Source organism: Adiantum capillus-veneris, chromosome 7, assembly GCF_014529385.1.
Source record: "Adiantum capillus-veneris isolate H3 chromosome 7, ASM1452938v2, whole genome shotgun sequence".
NCBI classification, from domain to species: domain Eukaryota; kingdom Viridiplantae; phylum Streptophyta; class Polypodiopsida; order Polypodiales; family Pteridaceae; genus Adiantum; species Adiantum capillus-veneris.
This window is the reverse complement of record NC_140937.1, coordinates 17,678,312-17,703,279: the sequence shown is the minus strand read 5'-3', so window position 1 is coordinate 17,703,279 and position 24,968 is coordinate 17,678,312. Positions and strand designations below refer to the sequence as shown.

Genomic DNA, 24,968 nt, shown 5'->3' with positions numbered 1-24,968 from the left:
CTTAGTGCAGAAGAAGGATGGTTCATGGCGCATGTGCATTGACTATCGCGCCTTGAATAAGAATACTATCAAGAACAGGTTCCCCATACCGAGGATAGATGACATTCTTGATCGGCTTGAGGGAACGTCATTGTTTACAAGAATAGACCTAAAGAGTGGGTACCATCAGATACGCATTAGGCCAGAAGATGTCCATAAGACTGCGTTCAGGACAACATTTGGTCTCTATGAGTTTCTTGTCATGCCATTTGGTCTCACAAATGCTCCTGCCACGTTTAATAGAATGATAGACATAATTTTTAGACCACATAGAAACTTCGTGGGTACCTTCTTTGATGACATGATTGTCTATTCGAAGTCTGAAGAGGAGCATAGGGATCACTTGACTGCAGTTTTCAATGAGTTACGTAAGAACAGGCTACTCATTAATGCGAAGAAGAGTGAATTCTTTTTGCAAGAAATTCACTTCCTTGGGCACATTGTTTCAAAGGATGGGGTACGCATGGATCCTGCTAAAGTGGAAGCAATTAGATCATGGCCAGACTTGAAGTCCGTACATGACATTCGAAGCTTTCTAGGCTTATGTTCCTACTACAGGAGGTTCATCCGAAATTTTGCTGAGATTGCTTCTCCACTCCATGCACTACAAGGAAAAGGAGTTACTTTCAAGTGGACAGCCAAGGAAATTTTAGCGTTCAAACACTTGAAAGAGAAGCTGACTTGAGATCCGGTAATCATTTTGCCAGATCTTTCAAAACCTTTTGTGGTTCAGTGTGATGCGTGTGGCCATAGTCTTGGTGCAGTTCTAATGCAGAATGGCCGAGTAGTCGCATATGAGAGCAGAATTCTTTTGAAGACTGAAAGGAACTTGAAGTCTATGAGAAAGAATTGCTGGCAGTAATTCATGCTCTCACTAGTTGGAAACACTATCTGCTAGGGGCTGATTTTGTTGTCCAAACGGATCATCAAACCTTGCGATATTTTCTCATACAGACGAAGTTGTCTGAGAAGCACATGCGATGGGCAAACATCTTGTCAATGTTCCATTTTCAGATTGTGCATGTGCAAGGGAAAAAGAATGTGGTGGCTGATGCGTTGTTACGAAAGCCCCAAATTTCAGTAGTGTCAATTCCGTACCATTGTGAACTAGACGAAATGAAGACACAATATGCTGAAGATTCAGATTTTGCAAGGATCTATGACCAGCTTGTTGATGGGCAACATCATGAGCACTATATGCTTAAGAATGACTTTCTCATGATGCATGGAAAGTTATGCGTTACTAAACAGTTACGGCCAAAGATTTTGATGGAAAGTCACGCTCCACCTTATGCTGGGCATCGTGGAATTGATGCGACAGTGAAAGGGGTTGAGGCATTCTTCTATTGGCCAACTTTACGTCAAGATGTTGACACATTTGTAAGATCATGCTTAGTATGCCAAAAAGTCAAATTTGACAGACAAAAGCAACCGGGATTGTTGCAGCCATTGCCGATCCCAGATAGGCCATGGGAAAGCATAGCAATGGACTTTATCTTTGATCTTCCAAGGACGCAAACTGGCAATGATGGGATTTAGACTATTATTCGTAGGTTCAGTAAGCAGGCCCATTTCATTCGTGTGAGGAAGAAGATAAAGCCAGAACACATGGTCAAGATATTCATGAGCAATATCTTTAAATACCACAAGATGCCTCAGTCAATTGTCAGTGACAGGGATCCACGTATGACGAGTCTTTTTTGGAAGGCATTGTTTGAGAACATGGCACTACGCTAAAGTTCTCTTCTTCGTTTCATCCGCAAACTGATGGACAGTCAGAAGAGGAAATTCTACTGTTTTGGACCTGCTCAAATGTTATGTGTCAGAGCACAAGGCAACTTGGGAACACCATCTTCCATTGGTTGAATATGCTTACAATAACACTGTGCATACGTCAACAGGTAAGGCACCATTTGAGATAGTGGAAGGAGAGAAGAAAGTCCCGCCCATTTTGCAGACTAAGGACAAGATTTTTGAGGCAGACAAGTATGTGCAAGATATGGATGAAACATACAGGAAGATAAAGATTGCTCTTGAGAAGACTCAGGCTAAGCAAAAGAAAGCTGCTGATCGTCACCGTCGTGAACTTGTATTTTCCCTTGGTGATTGGGTGCTTTTGCGCTTTGAAAAGGCCAGGTTAAGGAAAAGGAAAGGCAAGGAACGCTTGTTTCCTAAGCTCAGTATGCGATATTATGGTCCTTTTCAGATTTCAGAAAAGATGAGCGATGTAGCTTATAGGTTGAAGCTACTCGAAGGCTGGAAAATACATAATGCTTTTCATGTCAGCCTTCTAAGACCCTTTGTTGGTGATGTGCCAGAGAATATGCTTGATGAGGAACAACCCGAAGTGGAAGAATTGGATGAAATCCTTGTTCCTGAACAAATATTGGCACATAAAGAAAGAAAGGTTAGAGGAAAGGTTGCAAGACGCTATTTGGTGAAGTTCAAGAACTATCCATCATTGGATGCCAAATGGATGGAAGAGTCTGAATTGCTTGATTCACCTCAGCTATTGCAATTGTATCTTGAAGCCTTTCAGATGGAACCCACAGTGACTTGATGTAGCCTTTTCGGAGCAAGGCAAGAGCATGGTTCATGATGCTCAAGAGACTAGTTAAGCAATTGTATCTACTCTTTCCATACAGAATTTAGCTAGAGAAGTTTGTGTTTAGAGTACACTAGAAGGCTTCTATGCTTGATATATGTGTCGTAGCCAGGTTGGTGGGATTGTTTAATCGTCCAACGCTACATTTCCGGAAGCATGTATATCTTGGATTCCCATCATAGAATATATGTGATATCAGGAGATATTGCATGTATTATTGGCATGCAAGCGAGGTCGCTTGCAGTATTTCAAGGGTGGGGTGTGTCACCAGGAGGTGTATTTTCCTGTTGCCTTCCGTAAATAAGTACTAGATATTTTTATTTATTTTTATTTTTACTTGTTTTCCCCGGAACCCTTGAAAAGGTGCAAGTGGACATTGCATGGCCAGTGTAAAACGGCTGCGGCCGAATAGGTTTCTCATAGCAGGAGTCTGGGACTGGTCGGGCCAGTTAGCACTGAACTCTGATGAGTGCGGAAGCCTGTGTGCGCCAAATGAAATCTGGGCCACTCGGAAAGTCACTTACAACTTTATAAGTCAGTGGGAACTAGAGAATTAACTCAAAAGGGGCAAACTGGACACATGGCAGCTCCTGGTGCAGTTTTCCACTTCCATCAGCAAGAGGGGGGCCCAATTTGAGAGAGGAGGCTGATTTGACTCATAAGTGACCTACAGTGTGTGTGTGAGTAGTGGGTGCAGGTCTACAGCTTTAATGGAAAGCTTGCCTTCTCCTCTGTCTCATGTAGCGCGATGATTTGCTCTCGTGCATCTCTCTCTCCCCTTTGGCACATATGGTAATGCCCCACTAGTTGGGCTACTCAGTTGAACATGTACAGTTCTGGGGGTTTATGCGCGTTTGCCAAGGCAAGAGCCTTCTGAATAGGAACCGGATTAGCTAATTGCTAATCCCCCACAGGTACGCAAAGTTCCATCGCGAAAGATTGCGAGTTCGGAGAGTTTTCTCGCGTGAAAACTCGTCCAATTCACAGGGGAACTGTCCCATTGCGTGCGGGAGCCCTTGGGACACGCGTAGGCGTGTTCGCTCCGCTAAAACCGATCCGAAACAGTGAATTACAGCCTGCTGTGTTTTTCTGCAGGTTTAGGGTTTCGCACCTAAACTGCAAGGGAACACCGGGGGAGCCTCGTGAGAGCCTTGGGATGCGTGTACAGGCTTTTGGACACCCGACAGTGAAAAACAGGGAATTACAGTCCGCTGAATTTCTGTGACAGCTCACCAGAAAGCTTCCAAATAGCGAGGGAATCCGTCCTAGACAAGTGCTTTTGACCTACAGGGGTTTTTGCGCCGTTATGTTGCCATAATCAGGTCGAAAACCTGCGTTTTCAGCCCTCGCCAGGTTTGGACAGCTTTGTGAAAGCTTGTGCGAAGTGGTCGGATCGTCTACCTTAATTTGAATAAAGAAATACCGAAAGGGGTGCTAGTCTTTGGGGCCTACAGGGTGTCGGTCTCGTGTGCGCAGTGACATTCTAGTCGCTGGACGCAACTGTGTTCTCTTCCCTTCTCAGTGCTCTGTGTAAAGTTAACAGGTAATTGAAATAGTACCGCCCTCTACGTTGTACAGGCCGGTTATAGGAGGGGTTGTTAAAGGTGAGACTGAGGTGGAGGGTGGAGTTGGGACCTCGTCTTGCTAAAGAGGGTCGAAATGGTTCCCTATGGGAACTCATTGCTATTGGCCTGGAGCCTGGCGACCACCCCGTGGGCCAAGCTGACAGGTGCCGGCCCCTGTCGACGCTGACCATGAACCTGCTGCCAGCCCTCCTCTGCGTGCGCCAATTGTGATTCGAAAAGCATTTATGGACCTACCTCGCACATTATGTCTTCTTTGCAGGATAGAGAGTTGCAGCATGAGACCAAATCAGTCCTTTGTGATGTTGCAATATTTGTCCCTCACAAGCAACCTTAGACACACTCGATAGGTGTTCTCAAGGACACTCCATTGGTAAGTACACGTTCAATAGTACCAGTACCTAATTGCAGCCAGCCAAGTAAATTCGAAGGGGTTTGATCATTCCAATCTCTCTTCTTCCACCTCTATCTTGATTGTGCATAACAAACCTCACTTACAAAGCCTTTGGGTTGATCACATGGATAATTCAAAGTCAACCTGTCATTGTCTCGGGTGACTTCACTTCAGAGTTCTGTATAATTGATTCTACGGTCACTCCTTAATTATTCAGCTCAGAAGTAGTAGCATCAGCTCAGGGGCCCTTCTCACCTGACAGATCTAGCATTTTTGGAGACTACTTACCAACCTCCTAGATCTGCTATTGCCCTGCATAGCTGAAGCCCACTCAGCCTCAGCATTTTCATCAGCAGAGGGCAGATCTGCCTTCCCTCAATATAAGCACCCAGCCTCTCAGCATCTCAGTTGCCAAGAACTGCTGCCTAGGACCACTCTTAGAAGGATGCAATTTTTACTACGATCTGTAACATTCACTTTATGGATCATGTGGAAGGCTTGTTGTGCTCACATTCTAGGCTCACAGTCTGCCTCAACATCGACCACTTTGACAGCTATTTAGGTTGAGTTGCTGCATATTCTTCGCAACCAGTGGGATACTTCAGCGGCCTCCTCCAGCGCAGGGGAGAGGCATAGATACTCTTTCCTCAGGACATGGAGAAGATCTTTCAGTTCTTTTCAGTTTGGGCCATGGACACATCACACCTCTTGAGTGGTTCATTTTGCATTCTTCATACATGCCACCTTGATATACACGTAGCACTCTCTTTGTACTTTCCGTCTTGTACATCCCTTGGGTGACAGGCCTTTGAGCATCCCCAGCGGTCTCTTTGTACACAGAATAAAGCCACTTTTTGTGGCCCAAAAAAAATAAATAAATTCGATCATTCAAGGAGCGGACATTTGAAGCAAAGTCACCCACTTGTTAGATCTTCACGAAGTTACCGTCATTGCATGAGCGTCAAGGTACGATCCTTATACACCTCGTTTTTGCAATACAAAGGAATACCGCTCCGGTTTGGGGTTGGGGACCCTTGAGAGGGTTGCTTGAGTCCCCATTGTGGTGTCAATCTCTCTCCTCTCACTAAGTAGGAAAAGAACGAAGTAGCTAAACATTCGAGCAAGAGGTGGTGTTTGTTTTATTGTGATAACTAGTTCTTGTGTCAGGTTCGTCATCCCTTGTGCCCGACTTATTCCATAGGTATCTATATTTTTTGGTAGTGATAAATTTTCCCGTCAGTACTCCCAGTTATACCAATTCTCAAGTGGAGCTTTCTGAACATTGGATTATTTATCACATCCTAAAACGTGTTTGAACCAAACAATACAGGTTTGATTTTAGCTGCAAATATTCCCACTTTAAAATATGCACCGAGTTTTGCAACATAGTCTTGTGAGAGTTAATTTCATGATGTCTTGTTTCAGGAATCTGCCTTTTTTTTTCGGGATCGGAACTTTGGCAGCTGTGCACGACTGGAAAACTGTACGCTTTGCATAATCAAGCCTCATTTAGTTTTTGATGGTATTCTTAGCTCTCGTTTTATTCTCCTTTATGCAAAAAAAGTATCTTGTAAGTTGTAATGTTTATACCAAAATTTGTTAAGTGGGCTGTGAAATACATTGTAGCAGTGTGCACTTGTATCTTTGTTCTTATATTCTGGTGCCAGCTTGCAAGCTGCATTAAACGACGGTGAAAGGAGGCTTGCAAGCGGCATGGAGTAGATAAACGAATCGCAAGGATGGATATAGAAAATTAGTTTTAGTATCCCTTTTTCTAGTTTCTTTTTCTTTGGTAATATTATTTGCACGTCTCTAGAGTTGCTTGATTGAGTAGTTAAATCAATTCAATTCTTGTTGTCATTCATTGTTTATTTTGTAGTCTAGAGAACTTGTATAACTTGAAACTTGCAAAAGGGGAATTGGACATGGGAAGGCTGCATGTATCACAGGTACCTTGCTTGATATGGATGCTTGGATTATTGGAGGAGATTTAGAGGCTTTTGATGGACATTGGCAGGCCTGCAGGATCAGAGAGGATTTGTCAATGAGAGCAAGGGGGCTGGAATGAGTAGAAGTTTGAACAGTAGAGATGCTTTCGTATGTGTTAGGGGTTCTGCATAAGAGTTTTAAATACAGTACAATGATGCTTGGTTGACTCAAGTCTTTTTCATCCGTTTGTGGCCTTGGACTGCAAGAGGACTTGTGATGTTGAGGAGTGGAGGCTTTGTATGGTGAGCTCAGCCTCAATCTTACAGCCTCACAGAAGATTTCAAGGGGACCCTTGCAATCCTTACGACTGTGCTTGAGGAGGATTACATGGTCACGCACAAGCGCCAGCTACTATGGCAGTGGAGATGGGTTTTTAATAAATGACTATTAGAGGATTCACCTTGGAGACGACCATGAGGGTTAGGATGTCACGTGGTACTACCTCACTGTACGGAGGAGATCGGAGAGAGAGAAAGAAAGAAAGATTTATTAACATCTTCAAAAAGCTGAACTTTGCACATGAGACAAATCAAGGTACATGTGTCATACATCGTCTGTCATCCCAAAGAAGGACAAGCTGAACTCAGAATGAAAGACTATGGCTAATAGATAAGCTGATGCTAGGACTCAATCTAGAAAATACATTGAGTGGTGGGATGGTACTGTGGGTGATGACCATGATGGATGGGGGATGACCTGTATTGCTAAGGGCTGGTAATGCAAGACTATATGCATAGGGTATACAAGCATGCTATGCAATCTAGCTAGCTCCATCGTGTATCCTACTGGGGGTAGTATGGTACACATCAATGAGGGGGATATACTAGCTCCGAAAGAATATGCTTGGATCTCATATGAGTTGAGCCACTTAGCAATCTGAGTGGAGTCGGTCTCTGATATGTGCCATCTCTCGCTAACAAGAGAGGTGTCGAACACCAAAGTGCTCTCTGTTCCCTGCTGGCCTTGAGTGTCCATGCCCTCCTTGCTCTCTGTGAAGGACGAAGGTGGATGGGTCTGTGGTAATTTGTGTCTTGATGCTTCTTGCCTGATGTTGTCTTGGCATGTAAAGAGAGCTGTAATATTTTAAGCTGCGGCTACATATAAATGAAAATGATTTTTGTGCACACAAATGATTTATGAATTTGTTGGTACTAATTAATAATTTAATGAACGGGTAAATTTTTCGGTTCAATGTGCCATTTGGAGATTTATCTGTGTCCGGATAGTATGATAAGTAGAACAGTAGCCGGAGGCAATGCAAAATAGTTCAGAACAAGCACACGAATAAGATGGTGTCCCCAGTTCGTTCATAAAAGTTATAATTCAATATTTTTACGGTGGCCGCCGAAGAAAGTGGCCAACAGAACACAATGAAAATACGTCTCGGCGGGAGCCGGCAGATTGAGTCGAGCGAGGTATGAAAACAATAGAGTTATAAATGCTCAAGATTGGTCAAAAACCTGGGTTTTAACACTCGTTTTTTAAGTGTAAGGTTTAAAATTTTTAAAAGTGGGTGGTCGGGCCAATCTGAACGCGGCCAAATTTAATAACATTAAAGTAATACAGCAAACAACGCGAGTTTTTAGAAAAGACCAGCGTTGGCAGGTTTGCGAGCCTTCTCTCTCCCTCTGGTGCCATCTGGCATGGAAAAATCCTACGCTAGGCCTTATAAGCAAGTAGTGCTACCATCTGGGACCTCTCTGGATCAGCTTGCACACACACTATAGCGCAGATAGTGTGTCGTGCTCTCTACAGTGGGTGCTCCTCAGTGCAATTGTTAGGTGCAGCGAAAGGAATGTTGTATTTTCTCAAGATTAGTGATCTTTACTGCTCAAGGTTCCTTTTAGTTCTTAGGGAAAGAGAGAGCTTTCCGTCTTATAGAGAGTGCGGTGATCACGAACAAAGTGAGTGGATCTAGTGCGTGCAAGTGAATGAGACAGAGAAGGAGAGAGAAAGTTACGACGCCGAGAGGTTGTAAAAACCCTCCTCTGAAGGCCCCACTCTCGTCAGCGAGAGTGGTCTTTTCTTTGATTGCACAAAAGTGTACAATGCGTATGCAATGGACTATGCAACTTGGTCTATGCCGATGACGACGACGGTGACGACGACGATGACGACTGAAATCTGAGATCTTCTAATTGCTGAATTTCGGGACTGTTTCGGTGGCTGAAAATGACTGTTTTGGCTGCGTTTTCTTGGCTGAAAAATGAGGTTTCTTAGGGCTGAAAACTGATGGTCTTTACGGGCTGAATCTGCTACACTTTAGGTGAATAATGCCGGTCTTAATTTGCTGCTGAAATCCAAAAACGCCAGGGGCTGAAATTGGTCCTTCTGTCGCCGGGGTTCTACAAATGCAAAAACACTAGGCTGATCTGTTGTGTCGTGATGACGCCGGGGCTGATCTGCTGTGCACAAATCGCCAAGGCTGATCTGATGCAAAAACGCTAGGTCTTCTGTGGAGAAAACGCCAGAGTAGTCGCAGGGGTTGGTCTTGCTGAGAAGTTGCCTGTTGAGCCATAGTTACCAAGAACGGGAAACCGGAATGGGGAACGTGGAACGGGAACTGCCACAAAACACCATTCCTTGTTACGGGTACTCACGTTTGAAACACGGAATAGGGATTCAGAACGGGAACATAGGATGGGAACGGGGAACGGAGACCTGGAAATGGCCATTCCCTGTTACTATGTGTTGAGCAAGGTGCTCCTGCTGCCTCTTCTGTCAGAAAGTGCTAACTTGGGTTTGCTTATATATTAACTTAGCAAAATTGCCCTACCTACTTTTGTTGGAAAGTCACTTAAAAATAATAAGTGAAAATAACCAATAAATAGGAAAATAGGCTAAATGCACTGGAAAATTCCCCTAACTGATGCTAATGGATTCTGATGGGAATTCCGATGATCATGCTGTGTGCAACCGGAGGATATGCATCTATGCTAAGTGACTGGGCATGCACGGTCTACGAATAGACTCACAAAAGTGCCAGATCATTGCTAATCTAACTTGATCGGACTGATTGAACCCTGCTGTGGTGTAGCTTGTCCACGGACACATAGGGTTGGGATGTGTCACGTGACATCCCCTCCTTTTCAAAGTGAGGTACTGGTACCGAACTGTATGGCGTCGAAGGAGATCGCCAACAGCATTCGGAATCCTGGAAGGGACTCTTCGCTGGCCCACTCTGATGTGTGGGTCGTGCGGTACTTGAACTTCATAAAGGTCTGTAACGCTTTCTTCTTTGGGCCGCGCCGAAAGCGACTCAAAGTCTTCTATGGCTCCTTTGATGCTTCAACTTCGTCTCGAGTCCTGCTTCTTTCGTCTTCAAGAATCTTTCGTCTTCAAGAATCTCCATGGCTGAAAATTCTTGAAACCATCTCCAACACAAAACCATGAACGTACCTATTCCATGTAAAGTGAAGGAAAAAAACCGTGTCTTCTCGAAAGACTGTGGATGCAATGTAGATGAACATATAGACGGAGTGACAACCCGTTCATCAAACACATGCAAACAATGCGCTTGAATCTTTTCTGTTTGATCGAAATCAATCAACTGTGGCAGATCCCAATGGAAATGCCCATGCTTGGTGCTCATACTATCATGTGCTCTTTCGGAAACTGTGTCATGCCACGGAAGAAACATGGAATGTGACTTCCTGACATACAAACTTTTTAGCTTTTCATGAACAATCCGCATACATTCGTGCTCATCCATGAGAGAAACGTGCTCAATATACAATATGTCATGCCTAGTAAAAGGGATCACATAACGATGCTGACTAAAATACAGGAAACTGTCACGAATGAAACACTCGAACAATGCGTGCATATCAATCATGCGAACACATAATACTTCCTGTGATGGTTCTTTGGACCAAGGCTCGAGAGCCAAGATCGGTTCGTCCTGAATGATCGAATCGTCCTGTGGGGGTTCTTTGGACCTCGACTCGAAAGCCAAGATCGCTTTTTCGTGATTGATCGAATCTACAACGAGGTTAGCTTCGCTAGAAAAAGCATCAACTAACACATCATCCTTGTGAACAATCACATCTTCTTCATGCAACTCATCATGCTCGTGAGAAATCACATCTTGATCATGCAAATCATCATGCTCGTGAGAAATCACATCTTGATCATGCAAATCATCATGCTTGTCATTGGCATCCAAATCATCATGCTTAGCAATATCATTCAAATCATCATGCTTATCTTTGTCATCCAAATCATCATGCTTGTCATTCAAATCATCATGCAAATCGTTGTCATTCAATTCATCATCATGCTTCACACAATCATGCAAATCCTGTGTATCATGCGTTGGAGAAGAAGAGACTGAGAGACTCTCCTTTCCCCAAATCTGTTGCATCTGTGCCTGAACTTGAGAATAGAGTCGCCAGAACTCTTTGTTTTGTCGGTCGCTCTGTTCTTGTATTGCTTTTCTTTCTGCTTTGTCTTCTGCGTGTCTGCGATCCATTTCTGCTTTTCTTACTTTGGCTTCCAAGCGGGCTTGCTCGCTCGCACGGGCTATGACTGCCATTCTTTCTTGGTACTTACGCTCTATGGTTGCTATTCTTTCTTCGCTTTCTAACTTCCTGTCTATCATCCTCTTGTCGAAAGCCTCCATAGGAGTTAGTGCAATCCTTGTCGTAGATGGGGAAGGGTCAGAAAAACCTCTTGGTGGGGAAAATTCTTCTTCGCCTCTCTCATGCTCATCACCTCCAAGCGAAGTATCCATTCCGCTTCGAGTGATGATCATTCTGAAGTCGTGGGTTCTTGCGGGTTCTTGTGGTTTTTTAAGTTCACGAGGAACTTGGGTTCTTGGGGGTCTTGGGTTCTTGAGGTCCTTGATTCGTGAGAATCTAGGATTCTTGAGGTTCTTGAGTTCTTGAGTCTTGAGGGTCTTGGGTTCTTGGGGTTCTTGAGGTTTTCTTTCGCTTGCAAGTCGCGTTGGAGAAGGATCTTCTCTTCACCCGAGTTCTACTCCTTTCTGCGGGCGCACCCCTTGGCGGCCTTGCACTCACACTAAGGTTGCTTTTTCCCACCTCACGTCGATTGGCCGGCCGCTAAGTGCACGGTCCGCTCTCAATGAGTGAAAAGAGACACAAGGGGAGGCTAGACAAGCCCTTCTTTCTTGGGATTCCTGTCACTCTTCAACAATACACGATTAGGAATTGCCACGCCCAAGTAAACTTGGGATCGTGCGATCGCAACAAGCAAAAAAAATTCTTGTGGTTCTTTCCTTGAGTAATGCAGAACACTTCCAAAGCTCTGATACCAATGTTAGGTGCAGCGGAATGAATGTTGTATTTTCTCAAGATTAGTGATCTTTACTACTCAAGGTTCCTTTTAGTTCTTAGGGAAAGAGAGAGCTTTCCGTCTTATAGAGAGTGCGGTGATCACGAACAAAGTGAGTGGATCTAGTGCGTGCAAGTGAATGAGACTGAGAGAAGGAGAGAGAAAGTTACGACACCGAGAGGTTGTAAAAACCCTCCTCCGAAGGCCCCACTCTCGTCGGCGAGAGTGGTCTATTCTTTGATTGCACAAAGGTGTACAATGCGTATGCAATGGACTATGCAACTTGGTCTATGCCGATGACGACGACGATGACGATGACGACGACGACGACGACGACGACGACGACGATGACGGCTGAAATCTGAGATCTTCTAATCGCTGAATTTCGGGACTGTTTCGGTGGCTGAAAATGACTGTTTTGGCTGCGTTTTCTTGGCTGAAAAATGAGGTTTCTTAGGGCTGAAAACTGATGGTCTTTACGGGCTGAATCTGCTACACTTTAGGTGAATAATGCCGGTCTTAATTTGCTGTTGAAATCCAAAAACGCCAGGGGCTGAAATTGGTCCTTCTGTCGCCGGGGTTCTGCAAATGCAAAAACGCTAGGCTGATCTGCTGTGTCGTGATGACGCCGGGGCTGATCTGCTGTGCACAAATCGCCAAGGTTGATCTGATGCAAAAATGCTAGGTCTTCTGTGGAGAAAACGCATGAGTAGTCGCGGGGGTTGGTCTTGCTGAGAAGTTGCCTGTTGAGCAAGGTGCTCCTGCTGCCTCTTCTGCCAGAAAGTGCTAACTTGGGTTTGCTTATATATTAACTTAGCAAAATTGCCCTACCTACTTTTGTTGGAAAGTCACTTAAAAATAATAAGTGAAAATAACCAATAAATAGGAAAATAGGCTGAATGCACTGGAAAATTTCCCGAACTGATGCTAATGGATTCTGATGGGAATTCCGATGATCATGCTGTGTGCAACCGGAGGATATGCATCTATGTTAAGTGACTGGGCATGCACGGTCTACGAATAGACTCACAAAAGTGTCAGATCACTGCTAATCTAACTTGTCGGACTGATTGAACCTTGCTGTGGTGTAGCTTGTCCACGGACACATAGGGTTGGGATGTGTCACGTGACAGCAATGTGCGTGACATCTCACTCAAACGGAATGAAAACACAGGAAACAATAGAAATAGCAAATCAACACAGAGACACACCAATAGACCAGAACATATGGACTCGACTATCTCAAAGGAACCGATACAGACTTTGGCGTGGCAGCACAATCAGCTCCAACCCAGAACTCACGGGTACAATGGGGGTGTCGAGGCTCAGATGTGTAGGGAAGGTGCAGACGTGCTGTGTGTAATTAACGTCAGTCATCTATGTCTATCTCCAAACTGAGTGGTGGTGGTGACCTGGCCACGATGTCCACTAGACCACCATCTGTATTCTTGCCACGTGTCACTGCCAAGCCCAGAGAGTCCGTCGAGTGTGAACCAGACCAGACCAACTGTGCTAACTGTGTGTCCTATGAAAGTGACACTGTAGCCTGCTAACAGGTTGCCCGCCACAAGACCGCTCACCGTCTTGGTGAGAGGAAATTGTGAAAAACTGTGAAAGAAAACCACTAAGTACCGCATCTGAAATTTCTTGAAGCAGGTTCTAGGCCCAACATGACCTTACATGCCTCAAAAGTGGATTGATTACTTGCAAGGAAGAGAAAAATCAACTCATTGAAGCTCGAGACCACGGACTGCAAGGCGAGAGAATTCGACACTTGGAGGAGGAGGTTTTTCTGCTCGAACACAGGATGGCGGATTCTCATGCAGAGATGATGACAGTTCAAGAGAATTCTAGGAAGTTCCAAGTAGAGTGTGAAGAGCTGCAGCAAACTCTTGGCACTTCTCGAGCTGAAACCAAAGAAGTGTAGTTGCTCTAAAGGAGGCATATGAGAGGCTCCTCAAGGAGTTGTAGAGGCGAGTCGTAGTTGTTGAGGAAGAGAATGAAGGGTTCAAGAAGCAGATTGAAACGCAGACTTTGAAAGTTCAAGAGATTGAACAGAGGTAGCTTATGTCAAAAAACAGTTAGAGCAAGACTTGGTCATATGCAAGGAGTCAAAAGATGCACTCGAGTTTGAGAGGTCTACCTTCTTGTCGAGAATTCTTGGGTTGCAAAGGGAGCTTGAGGCTACTGAAGGCAGCAAGCAGCAGTTAATTGAGCAGATGGCTCAAAAAAAATAAATGGGAAGGTTTTGGTGTTAGAGGAGATTGCAAGGGTTGTTCAGGCACACAAAGCAAAGCTTGAAAACAGACAGAGATGAACTGGGGATCCAAATGCAAAGCTTGCTGATTCCCAGCGTCTTGAGTCACAATGCAAGCTTTTTGAAGATACTGAAACGCACCTCAAAGAAAAACTTGCATTGTTGTTGGTAGAGACTGCTCATTTGCATGAAGAAAAGGCAACTTCTGAGAGACTGCTGACCCAGGCTAATTCAGAGATGGAAGAACTCCGCTTGCACCTAAATGCCTTCTCCTTAGGCAAAGATCTGCTGTTGCAGAGGGCATCTGGCCATGTAAATACAAATGATGTTCTATTGCAGGTTCCTGGAATGCAGACTACTCATCTTAGAGACTTGGAGTTGGTTCTTTCTGAGCTGATTCTTGGGAAGGGCATGCTTGAGAAGCAACAAGCTGATGCCCTGCATTCGTTTTGCCGGAGTTAGAAAACACAAGCAATGCGGATCAGCGGGGTTGGGGAAGATCACGTTGAGGCTGAGGCTGAGGCTGGGAGGGGTGGCGTGGCCTGGGTAGGGGGCGAGGCCAGGTGGGTAGGGGGCAAGGGTGGGTGGGTGGGTGGGTGGGGGGGGGGGGGGGGGGGGGGGGGGGGGGGGGGGCTGGTAAAGTTAGTAGAGGGGGGGGGCGAGGGGGTGTGAAGGGGAAGGTAGGGGCGAGGGAGAGAGAGGGGGTGGGTAGGGGGACGAGGGAGAGAGAGGGGGTGGGTGTGTAGGGGCGAGGGTTGGGTAGGGGGGGCGAGGGAGAGAGTGCAGGGGCGAGGGGTGGGTGGGTAAGGGGACGGGGGATGAGTAGGGGGAGGCGAGGTTGAGTGGATAGGGAGACGAGGGTGAGTGGGCAAGGGGGTGAGGGGTGGGTGGGTAAGGGGACGAGGGATGAGTAGGGGGGGCGAGGGTGAGTGGGTAGGGGGACGAGGGTGAGTGGGCAGGGATGAGGGGGAGAGAGGGAAAAATGGTGGGTAGGGGCGAGGGAGTGTGAGGGGGTGGGTAGGGCGAGGGCAATAGAGAAGTGTATAGGGTGGGGGTGTGGGGAGGTGTATAAGAGATGGGTGGGAAACAGCAGATCAAAAGCAGATACAGATTCAACGTTAACCTAGCAGATACCACCTGAGTTATACTGGCAGTGGTCCTCCTACTACGCTCCTTTGCGAGCTTACCCAGTGTGAATGCTTTTAGTAAAGTGTCAACTGCGCAATCAACTTCTGTGACTTGTACACTAGTCGTTGGCTTAAGTGGCTCATTGGGCTTAGCTACGGTAGGAACACAGCAAAAGGGTGTGACCTCAGGCAAAGGTTGAATAGATAGCCCATAACAAGGCGTAGACTTGGTAGCTTCCAACCACTCTAGCAGATCTTCTTCTGACCCTTCAGGTGTAGTAGGCTGTTGTTGTTCAGGGTTGGTTTCCATTGACAAAGAAACTTACTGCACCAAGGGATCCTTACCTCCTTCTAAGCTTATGGGTTGCACCGGAGAGCCAGGAGCATGTGTCCATATGGCATTGTTTCCCCAATCATGAAGTGCTTCAGTGTGTCGCAGCCATGGTCTACCAATGAGCAAGGGAAATCCGCCTTCAACCTGAGGAGGAAGACGAACCACAACAAAATCCAAGTTAAAAGTAAAAGTTAAAAGGTAAAACTTAGGAAAGCCCTGAGTTGACTCTTGATGAAAAATCTTCTAAAGGGATAGCTGGAGGATGATTAAGTCTTGAAGAAAGAACCTCTTATGAAAAAGAAGGACGATGTTTTAAGTGTCACATAAACGTCACATGAAAGAGATTGTCCTAAAGAATCACCTAAGAAAGAACCTACAGAACCCACATCTTTTGTTAGTGCCATGCATGAGCAAAGGAATATGCCCCAAGTTTCTAATGATCTTGATAAATCTCTCGTGGAATGTTATGGTCATGTGAATGGTTAGTGCATTGTGATCTTGTTTGATTCTGGCAGTGTGCATGATGTGATTAGTGATTCGCTTGTGAAGAAGGCACGTTTAGAAGCTATTCCAACGGATCCCATTGTGGTCTCTAGATTTGCTCCTGGCATGCACTTTTCAATCACGCATAAATGTCCTAATCTACAAGCCTCAACTTAAAATATAACTTTTCATCCCAAATTTATTGTGCCTCCTGTGACATGATTCTAGGCATTAAGTGGTTTCATGAGCTTGATCCATAAGTCAGTTGGAAAGATAATATGCTCACTCTCTTCCCAAGGGTGCCTCTTCCGTGGTCATTTGCAATGAGTAGAGCATTTCTTCTTTGCCACTAGTTTGTCATGTTTTAGAAGGGGTTAAGACGCACCGTCCAGTTGCATTTCTCAGCAGGAAGTTAAACAGTGCAAAACGGAATCATCGGTGGATGATAACTCTGTCATTCATTCTCCAAATCATGCGATGCATTTTTTGTATGGTAGAGATTTTATTGTTCGTATTGACCATCAAGCCCACAAGTGACTTGAGTCTATGCCTAGTGCTTTTTCAAGTGACCGTCAAGCTAGATAGCCCCAGTTTGTTGAGCAATTTGGTGGTTTGATTGAATATGTTCTAGGAAAAGCTAGCGTAGTTGCAGATACATTAAGTCGCAGAAAACAGATCTTGGCTCTCGAGTCAAGGTCCACAATCTCCCTGAAAGAAGTATTATTGATAGCATAAAAAATCAGTATTTAGATTCGAAGTTTGGTAAGCAATGGTTGTAGGCTCTTGCTTCTCAAAGGCCCAACAATTATCTCATTTGTGATTCTCTCTTGTATTTTTGTCACCGTTTATGTGTGTGTTATCTTCTCATAGAATACCATATTGCACGATGCACATGATGCACTCATGGGTGAGTATAGAGGCATGAATACTATTTTAGAACAAGTAGAAAGATTGCATTCTAGGAATACAAAGCATTTCACCGTTGTTGGTCATGTCAGTAAGTTTTGCATGCTCATTCCTTGGAATGCCACAGTCATAGCACGTGATGTATACGTTTGTTCATTAAGCATTGGTATCCCCTTTGCGGTTTGCCAAAGTTAATTGTGTCAGATAGAGAAGTTAAGTTTACATCACATTTTTGGCAAGCACTCTTTGACAATTTGGGCACTCAACTAAATTTTTCATTTGCATTTTATCCAGTGTCTTTTAACATGTATGGTCTATTTCCAGTCATTAAAAAGATAAATGAAGATTTCTTTGCAGATTGCCCGGAGTTGTTGGTGGACTACAAATAAGCCATGCAGCTCGGTATGAGTACCACATCTTAAGAAGGGGGGGATGTCACGTGCACAACTGCATGTTGACAAGCTGTAACCTGACTTCTAGGGTTTAGAAAAACCTAGGTTTTGGCACCCTTGTGAGTCTGTTTGTAGGATGTGCATATCCAGGCACTTTAGATTAGTTGCATACTCTATAATTGCACATGAGCACCGCCAGTGTCTGCTAGGTGTAGGCACTGGGGAGTGTTGACCCTAGAATTAACATCTAGCCTAGGTAGTTATCAGCGTATGAATCGCATCTTACTAAATACTGTGGACATTACTAATAAGGACCTTGTGGTTATAAGTCGTGGGGTACCCTACGTATAGTATATAAGTCGGCTTTGGGGCTCACACCTCATCCATAAGTCGATATCTTCATGGGCTTACAATGCCCTCAAAGCAGCAAAACCCTTCTAGCGTTTTCACCTACAACAGCTTTCCCTCATGAACGTTTACAGATCTAGCCTCATCGCTAGTAGTCCCCTTAGCGTTTTTGGAATAAGATCAGCAGTTGCAGATTCCAGCCTTCAAATCCTCTAGCGTTAGCAATTTTCAACCCATTACCTCGTCTCGCCGTTGTAGATCCAAGTCAGGACCATCAGCGTTTTCAGATTTCAGACGTAGCCCTCTCAGTTCCTTGCATATTGAAGCCAGATGAGCCCTAGCATTTTCAGATTTCAGCCCTTAGCCTCTCCGTACCCTCTAGTCCAAGCATCCATTGCATTTTTACATCGGCATCTCAGCATCCAGATCCGTTGTATCAGGATTTGTGCCATCTAAAGGAAATTGGAGGGGGGTTTGGGATCCCATCTAGTGTTAAGTCTTCTTTCTCTCTCTATCACTCACAGAACCTTCACTCAGAGTATCATTCTCTCTTCTTTCTCTCTTTGTCTATTGCACATCTCTCTCATTAAAGTAAAAGGAACCTTGTGTACGTACTAAGCACTCATCCTGAGCTATCACCATCAATTAGCTCCTTTGCACCTAACATTCGTGGGCCGGGGCTTTGCAAGTTTGGGGAATTCCAGCAATGCTCTGGCATCACAATGACATGCCCTAATAGTACTGAAGACAGGGCACCTTGGAGGGATCGCTACTTGGGAAGGCTAAGGCGGTGAGCGAACCGGTTGTGGATAGGCGGGAAGGCTGTCATTGGTGCTTGTTGTACTGGCTGAGGGTAAGTGATGGCGGGCTGTACGGCAATGGGACAAAGTGGCAGTGTGGGCTGAGGCAAGGACGAGGGTCAGCATGAAGGAAGGAGGGCAGAGAGAGCAGGTGAGGGTTGGCCGAGGGGTAAAGTGGCGCGGGAGGAGGGGAAGCAGCTCAAACAGGGCTTAGGGCTGGACAGCGGGGCTGTGGATGCTGAGAAACAGAAAACGGCTGTGGGCAGGGTGAGGTTAGCGGCAGCAGGCGAATGCACGGAAGAATGAAGATGCACGAGGGTAGGGCGAGGCTGTGGCTGCGAGCAGCGGGTGCTGGGTATTCCCAGCATCCCCTTCCCTTGAAAGAACCTGTTTTCTCTGCCTCAAATGCAACAGGATGATGTAGCACGGAAAAATCTGTAAGGACCATGCTCGCATAGTGACACGAAACAACTGTGAGCCAGCTATCGCAAAATGACAGGCAGGCCGTGCCAGCTAATGCAGCTCCCTCTGCAGTGATGGTGATACTCGTGTGTAAGATGTGCTCCGACGGTGCTGATGATGTAGCACGGAAAAATCTGGAAGGATAGAATGGTGTGGCACTATGGCCTGCTGGTGTGGTAGACGGGTGGACAGTCCATAGACTGTTTTTGAGGGGGAATTTGTCAATGCTGATGCTTTTTGAGAACTCCACGTGAGCTGCTTTGTAATGAGTTGCTTTAACTGGCTCAGTTGAATTTTAACAGTTGTTTTTTGAGACTCAAAAGTGTCGATTTCCTCTCTAAACTTGATGTCTTCTCGAGCTTGCTTTTTCTCTAAACAGTTCTCTCCTAGCACATTTTCCGTGTCTGCTTAGCCCTTTGAAAACTCTGCTGCAAACTTCAAGCTAAACTGACACTCTCATACTTCTGTTCATGAACTCATTCTCATTGCATTCCATTTCAATGACAATGAGTCTGGTTTGAAGTTATGAATTTAATTTTTGCTGATGGAGAATCATTTTACTTTGGTTTGAGCAAATAACAGGAGTAGCAGGACAGGTGATCGATCTCATTAGAAAAAAGTTTGACGTAACTGCAATGGAAATGGTTGTTTTCAGTCAACCAAATGCTGCTGAATTTTACGAGATCTACAAAGGAGTTCTTCCAGATTTCCATGTATTGCTCTGATATATTCTATGTGTAAATTAGCAGGTTATCCTTTTCTTGACAATGGGGTTTCATGCTGATGCTTTGTCCCTTAATTGTCACCTTCTATGTTCTCACAAAACAACGTCAGTCTCATCTCTCAGCCCGACAGACCCACAATTAGGTTTTCAGGAAGGCTTCTTGCAAGTTTGTGTTTGTTACCTGCTTAGTGTCCTTAGACATGATATCACTTGCTGGTCTCGGAGAGTAATATAACCTGAACGTCTTTCATTTTTTCAGCAATTGTCTGCTCAAAGTATCGTCTTTAACAGATTGGCTAGGTTCTTCGAGATTTTAACAAGAATAATCTGTCTTTGTAGGCCATGGTACATGAGCTAGCTTCAGGTCCTTTCATAGCTATGGAGATATGCAATAAAGATGCTCAAGGGAATCCTGTAACTTCATTCCGAGAATTTTGCGGGCCACCTGATTCACAAGCATGCCGTATCGTCCGGCCTCACACCTTAAGGGCAAAATTTGGCATCAATAAGGTGTGGTTCTTTTTGAACAAGAGAAAAGAAATGAATGTTTCAAGTGGGAAGGGTCTTTTGAGACACATGTTTTTGGCTTCTTTGCAGGTGAAAAATGGTGTTCATTGCACTGATCTACCTGAGGATGGAGTCTTGGAATGCAAGTTTATTTTCAAACATTCCTTTAATCCATTTCAAGAAGCCATGGAGTATACTAACCATAACTTGAGGTGAAGATTGCAAGGTTGTTTCCAGATATTTCTTCAATCTATCGCAAGAAAAGCCACAGTTACAACCATCACACCTTGAGATGGAAACTATCAGTGAAACCTTGTATCTATACATAGTTCAAGTTCATTTTCACTGACATTACACTTCATGTGTATTGAGTTTGGAAATCCTGGCTCAAGCCAAGGATTTGTTAATTTCCAAGGCATCATTTTTGTTTCAATGCTCTCTCTCTCTCTCTCTCTCTCTCTCTCTCTCTCTCTCTCTCTCTCCTACAGAGCCTGGAAATTACCGCACTATTATGGTTGGACACACACTGGCACGATTGTATGCATCCATTATTGAGCAGCAGTTGAGTAACTGGGCAGAGGGTGAGGGTGTACGGGCAAAGGGACAGGCAGGTTTCAGGAGGGGTTTCTCCACTCTTGACCATATTCTGACACTCAGAGCTATCATTGAGGAGGGCAGGTCACATGGGAGACGGATTTATTGTAGCTTTGTGGATTTCCGCAAAGCATTTGACATGGTACCGAGAGCTCGACTGATGCGCAGACTGCAGGAGATGGGGGTGCCCACAGTGTTGATTTGGGGGATTATGGCTTTATACAGATCAGTGATGGGACATGTACGCACCCCAGAGGGGATATCTGACTTAGTTCACTCCACTATCGGGGTGAAACAGGGTTGCCCATTGTCTCCTACTCTATTTGGTATGTATGTTGATGAGGTGTCTGATTACATTGATAGAGAGGGTGATAGAGGTGCCCAGCTGGCAGGGACATGGATCCCATTGTTGTTATATGCTGATGATATTGTCTTGATCTCTGACTCACCAGAGGGTATGCAGCGACAGTTGGATGCATTACACAGTTTTGCAGAGGATAGTGGATTGTCTGTAAACCTTGGTAAAACCAAGGTCATGGTGTTTAACACCACACCGCAGTGGATCAGGAGATCGGCACCGACCTTCACGTATGGTCAAGAGATTGTGGAGTATACAGATGCATACACTTACCTTGGGATAGTCTTCACTGGGCCGAGGTTTTCTTTGGGGAGAGCAGCAGAGACTAGACTGACCAGAGCTTATGCGGCCTTGGGAGGCTTGGAGAGGATGTGTTCGCAGGTTCAGTTCCAGGAACCTCGGACAAAGTTATGGCTCTTTGATACTTTAGTAGCCTCAGCTATGATGTATGGGGTACAGGTATGGGGACCTTCTGTAGGCCAGGATGGTTGGAGACGTATGGAGAGGCCCTTGGTATCTATGATCTCCCGATTGATTAGAGCCAAGGCCTCCGTACCTCACGCGATCATTCGAGCAGAGCTAGCTGCCCCCCCCATGGAGATTGAGGCGCTTACCAGATCAGTGTCCTTTGTGCACAGCCTATGGGATACTACTAGAGACAGATATGCTAGACTGGCCCTTGAGTCTTCCAGACAGTTAGCTCTACAGGGGGACACTTCATGCTGGTATGCACAGATGACTTCATGGTTTCAGACGCATGGCTTCACCATGGACAGGTTGCCCCCTTTCCAGTATTCTCTTCAGGCACCCTCGCTGTCTCTTACACGGGTGGAGATCACTAGACTCATTCGTCAGGACCTGATCCAGCTCGACACCAGGAGGACATGGATAGAGCCGCCTCAGGAGTTGAGCACGAAGATGGCTTTCTATAGAGAGCATCTTCTCCACCTCACAGGAGATGGGTTTGTGATTCGACCCAGCTACATGGACACACATATGTCTCATGGTTTGCGTTGTGCCATTGGTCAGATACGCACATCCTCACATCAGCTCGAGATTGAGACTGGTAGATTCAGAGGGATACCAGCAGACAGCAGGATATGCCGATTATGCCAGAGAGAGCCAGAGACAGAGTTGCACTACATATCTCATTGCACAGTGTTCTATGAGATACGGGGGCGTTTCCACTGCTTATTCAGAGAGGGTTTTGGTCCTCTATCTAGGGTCATGAGTTATGAGGATCAGAGATGTCTTGGACTATATCTACTTGAGTTACACAGGTATAGAGACACTTTACTGGGGAGAGCTAGAGAGAGGCAGTCCCAGAGACACATTACAGATTTCTTTTCACTAGATATGGGACAGCCAGAGGAGCAGCCACCACTGCAGAGCTCGTCCCACACTCATTCGACCACTACTGGCACTCTCATCGACCGAGCATTGGAGCTACAGAGATACAGACGACCGCGGCTGAGGAGAGGAGCTACACAGCATCGACGGAGACTACAACAGAAGATTCGAGCCATACTCTCTCGACATCCAGAGTGCAGATGAGGATGGATCCTCACCATTTCTTCCATCTTTGTTTCACACACTGTTACATCCAGTTTACCGGGTACCTATTGTATCAGCTGCTACACCCACGTAGTTTTAGATTGTAGTAGTAGTAGTAGTATTTTGTTCCACTTCTAGTTCTTTTCTAGTTCTTTTGTACCCAGACATGGTATTAGATTCACTATTTTGTAACTGATTGGTCTCATAGGTCATTTTGGCCTTTTGAAGACGTTAATATAACATTTCATTTCATTTTCTCTCTCTCTCTCTCTCTCTCTCTCTCTCTCTCTCTCTCTCGTGTCAGGATTTGATCCAGTTGGACATGAGGAGGACATGGATAGAGCCGTTACAAGAGTTGGGCACAAAGATGGCTTTCTATAGAGAGCATCTTCTCCACCTCACCGGGGATGGGTTTGTAATTCGACCTAGCTATATGGACACATCTTTCGCATGGTTTGCGTTGTGCCATTGGCCAGATACGCACGTCCTCACATCAGCTCGAGATTGAGACTGGTAGATTCAGAGGGACACCTGCAAATAACAGAATATGCCGCTTATGCCATCTAGAGCCAGAGACAGAAGTACATTACATATGTCATTGCACAGTGTACTATGAGATACAAGGCCGTTTTCACAGTCTATTCAGAGAAGGTTTTGGGCCTCTATCTAGGGTCATGAGATATGAGGATCAAAGATGTCTTGGGCTTTATCTACTTGAGTTACACAAGCATAGAGAAACCTTACTGAGGAGAGGTGAAGAGAGACATCCCCAGAGACAGATCACAGATTTCTTTACACTAGATACTGTACACCCAGAAGAACAGACAGAGGAGCAACCAGCGACGATGGAGAGGTCTACCCGCACTACTGGCATTGTCATAGACCGAGCATTGGAGCTAGGGAGATCTAGACGACCCGGAGGGAGGAGAGGAGCTACACAGTTTCGAAGGAGGCTATGGCAAAAGATTCAAGCCATACTCTTTCGTTGTCCAGAGTGCAGATGAAGATGGATCTCTACTCCCCTCCCATCTTGTCTTCACATTGTACTGCTTAGTTTAGGATCCCGCAATATTTATATTTTGTTATCCTAGTTTAGTTAATCTGACTTTGTATCAGATACACCGCATTGTAACTTTCTGGTCTCATAGGTCACTTTGGCCTTTTGAAGACGTTAATATAACATTTCATTTCATTTCATTTCTCTCTTAGTTTGTCTTCACATTGTACTGCTTAGTTTAGGAGAGGTGAAGAGAGACATCCCCAGAGACAGATCACAGATTTCTTTACACTAGATACTGTACACCCGGAAGAACAGACAGAGGAGCAACCAGCGACGGTGGAGAGGTCTACCTGCACTACTGGCATTCTCATAGACCGAGCATTGGAGCTAGGGAGATCTAGACGACCCCGAGGGAGGAGAGGAGCTACACAATTTCGAAGGAGGCTATGGCAAAAGATTCAAGCCATACTCTTTCGTCATCCAGAGTGCAGATGAAGATGGATCTCTACTTCCCTCCCATATTGTCTTCACATTGTACTGCTTAGTTTAGGATCCCGCAGTATTTATATTTTGTTATCCTAGTTTAGTTAATCTGACTTTGTATCAGATACACCGCATTGTAACTTTCTGGTCTCATAGGTCACTTTGGCCTTTTGAAGACGTTAATATAACATTTCATTTCATTTTATTTCTCTCTTAGTTTGTCTTTACATTGTACTGCTTAGTTTAGGATCCCGCAGTATTTATATTTTGTTATCCTAGTTTAATTTATTTTGTTAATCTGACCTTGTATCAGATACACCGCATTGTAACTTTCTGGTCTCATAGGTCACTTTGGCCTTTTGAAGACGTTAATATAACATTTCATTTCATTCCATTTCTCTCTGTCTCTCTCTCTCTCTTAGATTTCTTCAGTCTGAGTACCACAGAGCTAGAGGGGACACCACCATCACAGAGCTCGGTTCCCACCCATACACACACCAACGGTACTCTCATTGACCGAGCTATAGAGTTGGGGAGATTGAGACGACCGTGACTGAGGAGGGGAGCCACGCAGCACCGACGGAGATTGCGACAGAGGATCCATAGGATTCTAGCACGACACCCAGAGTGTCGATCAGGATAGGCCTCATGCTACTGCATATTATATCATGGTGACACTTATCCCCATTCTGTACCATTGTGGCATGATACCATAGGAGTCGGTAGCACTCCTAGAT

At 45.2% G+C, this 24,968-nt stretch overlaps 1 protein-coding gene across 8 annotated transcripts in view; it reads left to right on the top strand.

The window, feature by feature from the left end:
• Window positions 1-20,660, top strand: part of LOC147453501 (uncharacterized) — a 56,883-nt gene extending 36,223 nt beyond the window's left edge. For all 8 annotated transcript variants that reach the window (XM_086515681.1, XM_086515677.1, XM_086515684.1 and 5 more), the window contains 4 exons: window positions 6,047-6,143; window positions 19,594-19,724; window positions 20,075-20,245; window positions 20,333-20,660. In XM_086515681.1, the coding sequence (XP_086371807.1) occupies window positions 6,047-6,143; window positions 19,594-19,724; window positions 20,075-20,245; window positions 20,333-20,458 (525 nt within the window). In that variant the 3' untranslated portion in view covers window positions 20,459-20,660. The remainder of the gene's footprint in view (window positions 1-6,046; window positions 6,144-19,593; window positions 19,725-20,074; window positions 20,246-20,332) is intronic.
• The last annotated feature ends 4,308 nt before the right edge of the window (window positions 20,661-24,968 follow it).